The following is a 6,689-nucleotide window of genomic DNA, read 5'->3' on the forward strand; positions in this document are numbered from 1 at the left end:
GTTGACAAAGGACAGCTGAACATATAAAGGGCCCCGTTACCTTCAGTAGCTTAGGGCCACATCAAACCGAAATCTGGCCCTGAGCTCAGCCCATTCATTTTTCAATGAACTACAGGTCTCTGGGTCCGGCTGCCAGCAAACAAACCATTCCTCCTTAGTCCCTTTTATCATAAAGCCCCTTTGCTGTGGTTCAACCGCCATGGCTGACTTCCTCAGCGGAACAAGGGGTGCTGGCGATTTTTGGGATGACGACCCATGCACAAAATTTGCTGTGGCCTCTTTTTTGGGGTGGCTGTCTGTAAGCATCTTGTGTCCGTTCTAAGTCCTGTTGGCAGAGACTCCATGCCAAGTGAAAGGTCTTTCATCCTTGATTTTATTTTTAGAAGGGTTAAGAACCCCACCCTAGACACCTCTCTTCTCCAGACCCGTTTACATATCCACCTTAAGTTGTTGCGATACTCTCTCTCAGCTTTATATCTAAGCTTCTAGTCCCCAAGGACCTAAAAAAGTGAGAGTGGCTCAGGCAACATAACATGCAAAATTAGTACCTGCTCCCTCACTGTTTGTGATGGAGTTATGCGTAACATGTGGGTGCCTTCTTATGAGTTTGGAGGAATTATTTTCGGGTTCCGTATTTCATTGCAGAGGCAAAGCCAGGGCCACAAGCAAGCAAGCCCCTCATCTGCACATTTTAATTTTTAAATTTCTGATTTATTTGCTTTTCTGATAACCTTCCACATCAACAAAGCATAAACAAAAAAACATGCAACAAAGAAAAACCTTTCAAAGATTTAACAAACAAAAAATCAGAAAACATTCCTTGACTTCCTGTCCTCTCTTTCCATGGTTCTTTTGTTTGTTTGTTTGTTTTAAATAAGTTTTTTATTAAGATTTTAAAGGTAACAGAAAAAAAGGGGAAAAAAACAATCAAGGAAGAAAAAAGATTAAAAAAAATACATATCATCAAAAAACAGAAAAAAGAAAAAAGAAATAAAAAACAAGTCAAACCTTTAACTCACTTACTTACATTCACTTATTTCCTTGACTTCCTCACGCCTCCCATTTTTGTATTCTAATTCAATTAAATATTCCAGCAAATCCTTCCAACTTTGTTTTTATCCTAATAATTTATCTTAACATATTATAATTTTACCTTCTCTCTTTCACCAATTCATTTTTACTTAATCCTTTATATCCTTTCTGCTAAAACCACATAATTTCCCCCCCCCCCATCATCTTTCTAACATTCCTTAATTTTACAATATTTCTGAAGATAAACTTTAAATTTCTTCCACTCTTCTTCCACCAACTCTTCTCCTTGGTCTCGGATTCTGCCAGTCATCTCAGCCAGTTCCATATAGTCCATCAGCTTCATCTGCCATTCTTCCCTGGTGGGTAAATCTTGTATTTTCCAATACTTTGCGATGAGTATTCTTGCTTCTTTTGAACCCCTTTCTTCCTCGTGTTTTCTTAGTTCACCCCGTCTATTGCAACCGCTTTTATATACTTTATTTATTTCTTACCCTGATGAAAATTTTACCATCCTGCTAGGTAAATTGTAATACTTTCCCCTATATTCTATAAATAGCACCCAGTCCTCTTTATATATCTTTCATCATTTTGGTTTCTTATTCTAGAGGGCATCCCTGCCAACTCTGCATATTCTAACTGTTTAATATGCCAGTCTACTTTGCTGGCACTTTATCTGTTTTCCATTTTTGCACTAATAATACGCGGCCGGCCGCTGTAGCATATAGAAACAAATTTCTCTCTTTATTGGAAACTTACGTTGTTAATAACCCCAGCAATAATGCTTCTGGGGTTTTTAGCAAAATATTAAAACATTTTTTAAAATTCAGTATACGGTAAATCGTTTCCCAATAATTTTGAATTATTTGTGTTATTGGGTTGTTGTTTTTATTCTGATGGCATATGTTGTGATCTATTCTGTGAACCGTTCTGAGACCTCCGGGTATAGGGCAGTATATAAACTCAAAATATAAGAAGAGGAGTTTGTATTTGATATCCCGCTTTATCACTACCCGAAGGAGTCTCAAGGCGGCCAACATTCTCCTTTCCCTTCCTCCCCCACAACAAACACTCTGTGAGGTGAGTGGGGCTGAGAGACTTCAGAGAAGTGTGACTGGCCCAAGATCACCCAGCAGCTGCAGGTGGAGAAGCGGGGAAGCGAACCCGGTTCACCAGATTACGAGTCCACCGCTCTTAACCACTACACCACACTGGCTCTAATAATAATAAATGTGGCCCTTTGCAAATGAAGCATACCCTCCTAAAAAGACCACAAAACCCTCTCTCCGCCTGCTTCTTCTACTGGCTCCCTCGCCTGGCTTGAGAGGGCGGCCGCGGCGATGGCTGAGGGGTGGGCCGCCCCGACGGCGGAGCGAGGTGGGTGTTGAGAGCCTCTGGGTGGGCATGGTGAGGCTGCAGTTGGGGAGCGAGGTGGTCTGAGCAGTGGACGGGAGAATGGGGCATTTGGGGGTGAGGGTGCCCCGGCTGGCGGGTGACGGGGTGCCCCTGATGGACGGGGTGGTACCCGTGGCGGGCATGGGCCTGATGCGAAGCTTGCTGGCCGGCGATGATGTACTCAGCGCAGCAGCACTCGTTGAACTTCCTCCAGGCTCTGGCCCTGAGGTTGAGTTTCCGCGAGAGCTTGAGCGACAGGGTGGTCTCGTTCTCGTGGGACTTCAGCTTGGCGTAGTAGTCGGAGAACTTGTTGTAAAGGATGGAGATGGGCATTCCGTTCAAGATGATGCCAAAGGAGATGCAGCCAAAGGCCACCATGCGCCCCAGAAATGTGTCCGGAACAGTGTCCCCGTAGCCCACCGTAGAGAGGCTGACCTAGAAAGGAGGAAGAGAGTGACACAGAACCGAAACAGGATCGGGCCTTGTTTGCAAGCAGTGAAGATGCATGCCTGCCTTCTGGCTTATCGAGAGCATGCCAGAAAAGTCCCCAGATTCCTGCACTGCGAGATGGTACCCTTGGGGACACGGGTGGTGTTGTGGGTTAAACCACAGAGCCTAGGACTTGCCGATCGCAAGGTCGGTGGTTCAAATCCCCGCGACGGGGTGTGCTCCCGTTGCTTGGTCCCTGCTCCTGCCAACCTAGCAGTTCGAAAGCACACTGGTACAAGTAGATAAATAGGTACCGCTCCGGCAGGATGGTAAACGGTGTTTCCGTGCGCTGCTCTGGTTCCCCAGAAGCGACTTAGTCATGCTGGCCACATGACCCGGAAACTGTTCTCCGGCTCCCTCGGCCAGTAAAGCAAGATGAGTGCCGCAACCCCAGAGTCGTTCGCAACTGGACCTATTGGTCATGGGTCCCTTTACCTTTACCCTTGGGGATCCGTTCCAAGCCTGCAATTCTATGAGACAATGCACCCAAATCAGCTTGGCTTGTTCCCTGCCATCTCGTGCCCTAAGTACCCAGTGAGCTAAGCCTTTTTCTGCCCACACAGACCAGAGCCAGACCACTAGGTAAAGGTAAAGGACCCCTGGGGTTGTGGTGCTCATCTCGCTTTCAGGCCAAGGGAGCCGGCGTTTGTCCGCAGACAGCTTTCTGGGTCATGTGGCCAGCAGGACTAAACCGCTTCTGGCACAACGGGACACCGTGATGGAAACCAGAGCGCACAGAAACGCCATTTATCTTCCCGCCGCACAGTGGTACCTATTTATCTACTTGCACTGGTGTGCTTTCGAACTGCTAGGTTGGCAGGAGCTGGGACAGAGAAATGGGAGCTCACCCTGTTTGTGGAGTCAAACTGCTGATCTTCTAATTGGCAAGCCCAACAGGCTCAGTGGTTTAGACCACAGCGCCACCTCTGCATCCCTAGACCTGTTTTGCTCAGCATCCCTTAAGCACCAAGCAGATGGCTGTGGTCTGCAGGAGGCAGGGGCAAAACGTGCATTGCCCGTGCCCGGGGCAAGGCTGGGTGGGCTAATGGTCTGATTCCACACAATTAAATCAGGAGCAGTGGGAGCTGTGACATGACTGACCCATGTCAAAGGTGACTCACAGGCTTAGGGTGTCAGGGACTGGTAGGCTGCAGAGGAATGCTGGGAGGAACCAGCTGGGACCCAGCAAGGGAAGAGGTTTCAGAGCCCGGGGAGTGGGGGTGAGACAGCAATGAGTGGTCACAGAGAAGGTTTGGAAGCTGAAGGGGCAACAGGGCTTAGTGAGCTGGAAGAGTCTGTGACAGAGATAAGTCCAAAATCAGAGGCAGAAGCTGAAGCAGGGGAGGAGGGAGGCCAAGAAGCAGAGATGAGTCAACCTGGTGAAAAGACACAGGTCTCTCTCCCTCCTCCTTTGTGTCCCAGAACCAGCAGAGGGATGAAGTGAGAGGAGCAAAGACAGGTACGCAGGCACAGTCTCCGATTGCTTGGGGGGGGGGGGAAACCCTGGAGAGGAGGAGACTGATGGCTGGGGGGGGGGAGGCGGAGACCTTTAGCGTCTCCTTTAAATCAGAAGCAGTGAAGGCGGTGAAGGTCCTGTGTGAGTGCCTGGAGGCGGTTGGAGGATGGATGGCGGCTAATAGATTGAGGTTGAATCCTGACAAGACAGAAGTACTATTTTGGGGGGACAGGGGGCGGGCAGGTGTGGAGGATTCCCTGGTCCTGAATGGGGTAACTGTGCCCCTGAAGGACCAGGTGCGCAGCCTGGGAATCATTTTGGACTCACAGCTGTCCATGGAGGCGCAGGTAATTCTGTGTCCAGGGCAGCTGTCTACCAGCTCCATCTGGTACGCAGGATGAGACCCTACCTGCCTGCGGACTGCCTTGCCAGAGTGGTGCATGCTCTAGTTATCTCCCGCTTGGACTACTGCAATGCGCTCTACATGGGGCTACCTTTGAAGCAGCACCCAGCAGGGTTAGACCCCGTGACCATCGGCTGACGCCACCCAGTGATTGGCAGCGGGGCGTAGTTTGGGGAAAACGGCCAAACCGGAACCCCCCACAAGAATGGAGGTTCCCCCACCCGTGGAGCGGGTAACCAGAGGCACTCTACTCACCGCTGCCCACCACCAGGCGCTAGGGATGCTGGTGAAGTTGGTGCCGGGGACGTCATGCTCCACGGAGTGCATCAGCGCCGAGAAGGTGAAGACGCCCATGGCGATAAAGAGGAGGAGGCAGCAGACCTGCTGGTAGCACTGGCGAATGGTGAAGCCGAAAGCCCGCAGGCCCGTGGAGTGGCGCGCCAGCTTGAGGATGCGGAAGATGCGCATGAGCTTAATGAGCTTGAGGACCTTCCCCAGCTTCCCGACGCTGCGCATCTTGTGCAGCTCCTCGTGGTATTCCGTGTCTCCCTCGCCCAGGTTCTCGAAGAGGAGCTGGATGTAGAAAGGGAGGATGGAGACCAGGTCGATGGCGCTGAAGGCCGCCCGCAGGAACTGCTGGCAAGAGGAGGCGGAGATGAGTCTCATCAGGTACTCGAGGGTGAAGAAGATGGCGCAGACGGTCTCCACGCGCTCCATGCACTTCTTGCTGGTCTTGTGTTGCATCTCATCCACCGTGCTGAGCGTCATGCCCACGATGGAGACCAGCACGCAGACGCTGGACATGATGGCGATGATCTTGGCAGGGATAGAGGAGAAGGGGTTCTCCACCAGGTTCCAGATGGCCTTCCGGAACGTGCCCAGGAACATGCCCTCAAAGTTCACCTCGCTCTCCAGCGGCTCCAGCTCCGCTTCCAGCTCCCGTTGGACCTTCAGGTATTCGGCCATCTCATCCTGCTTCTCCTCAAAGAGGATACGGCAGCACCTTTGGGCGTACTTTATGTGGACGCCCCAATACTCGATTTCCTCCACAAAGTTGGCCGGGCAGAGTTCCTGCATGATCCACATGACGCCGCTGCGGTAGAAGTGGAAGACGTAGTGGAAGATGAGGGGGTCCCGGTCGAAGAAGTATTCGTTCCTCGGGACCGAGTAGTCGTCGCAGAGCTGCAGCTTCTTCATGGGGTCGGTGGCGACGGCCAGCTGGCCGATCCTGGTGACGGGGTACCTGGCGGCCACTTTGCATGCGATCTGGAAGCACTTCCCGCCAACGTTGAGGTTCAGGAAGTAGCGGTTCCTCCGTGGAGGGATGCTCTGGCGTTCCTGGGCCCTGTCTGCTACGTTGTGCATCGACCCCCATTGCTTGACCAGCCTCTCCTGAGCGAAGGGGATGTAGACTTCCTCCTCTTCGGGAGTCAGGCAGCATTTCTTGTAGTCGCCGATTTTCAAGTTGGCCGAAAGGCTGGACCGCCTGTTTACGGGCTTCCTCATCGCTGTCGAGTGGTGCTTACAGATTGCGGTCTCCAGGCTGCTAGGAGAAGCCCAGTTCCGGGGCTCCCTGGTCCTGCTCCCATTCAACGAGTGCTTGGTGGGGGGACACGTCAAACACCTCCTAACAGCTACTGTGTGTGCACAGTCTGGCTTAACCCCCTGAGCCTTCTCCCCCCCCCCCCCGCCCGGCTGCTTCTGCGACGGAGACGCTGGGTGTATCTGGAAGTAGCTATGCCCAAGCTTCTTAAAACGTTAATAAGCTTATGGGGTTAACCTTTCAAGTTAAGAAGCTATTTTTGGAAGCCGGGTCTTCCTTTGATTTATCGGACGTTCCCATCTCCCACGATGGGCACTCTATCCTTTAAGTGCTTTTGATCCTTGAAAAAACTTCCAGTACATAAAACCTGCCCC

The 6,689-nt window shown here is 51.3% G+C and overlaps 1 protein-coding gene across 1 annotated transcript; it reads right to left on the reverse strand.

Annotated features, from left to right (window-relative positions):
- Positions 1 to 1,843: 1,843 nt before the first annotated feature.
- LOC310835620 (potassium voltage-gated channel subfamily V member 2-like) lies at positions 1,844 to 6,415 on the reverse strand. The gene is made up of 2 exons (XM_083720469.1): positions 5,028 to 6,415; positions 1,844 to 2,859 (listed from the first exon to the last, which is right to left on the reverse strand). Exons 1-2 carry the CDS (start codon positions 6,276 to 6,278, stop codon positions 2,329 to 2,331), a joined length of 1,782 nt encoding a protein of 593 aa, XP_083576595.1. The 5' UTR covers positions 6,279 to 6,415; the 3' UTR covers positions 1,844 to 2,328.
- Between the last annotated feature and the right edge of the window lie 274 nt (positions 6,416 to 6,689).

Source organism: Podarcis gaigeae (genome assembly GCF_964106915.1).
Source record: "Podarcis gaigeae genome assembly, chromosome: 18".
NCBI classification, from domain to species: domain Eukaryota; kingdom Metazoa; phylum Chordata; class Lepidosauria; order Squamata; family Lacertidae; genus Podarcis; species Podarcis gaigeae.

What these genes read in the sequence shown, in the direction of transcription:
- LOC310835620 (XM_083720469.1), bottom strand. Translation starts at nt 6,278, where the DNA reads ATGAGGAAGCCCGTAAACAGGCGGTCCAGCCTTTCGGCCAACTTGAAA. An exon ending in GCGCCTGGTGGTGGGCAGCG is followed by an intron (nt 2,860 to 5,027) that starts GTGAGTAGAGTG and finishes CCTCCTTTCTAG; the next exon opens with GTCAGCCTCTCTACGGTGGG.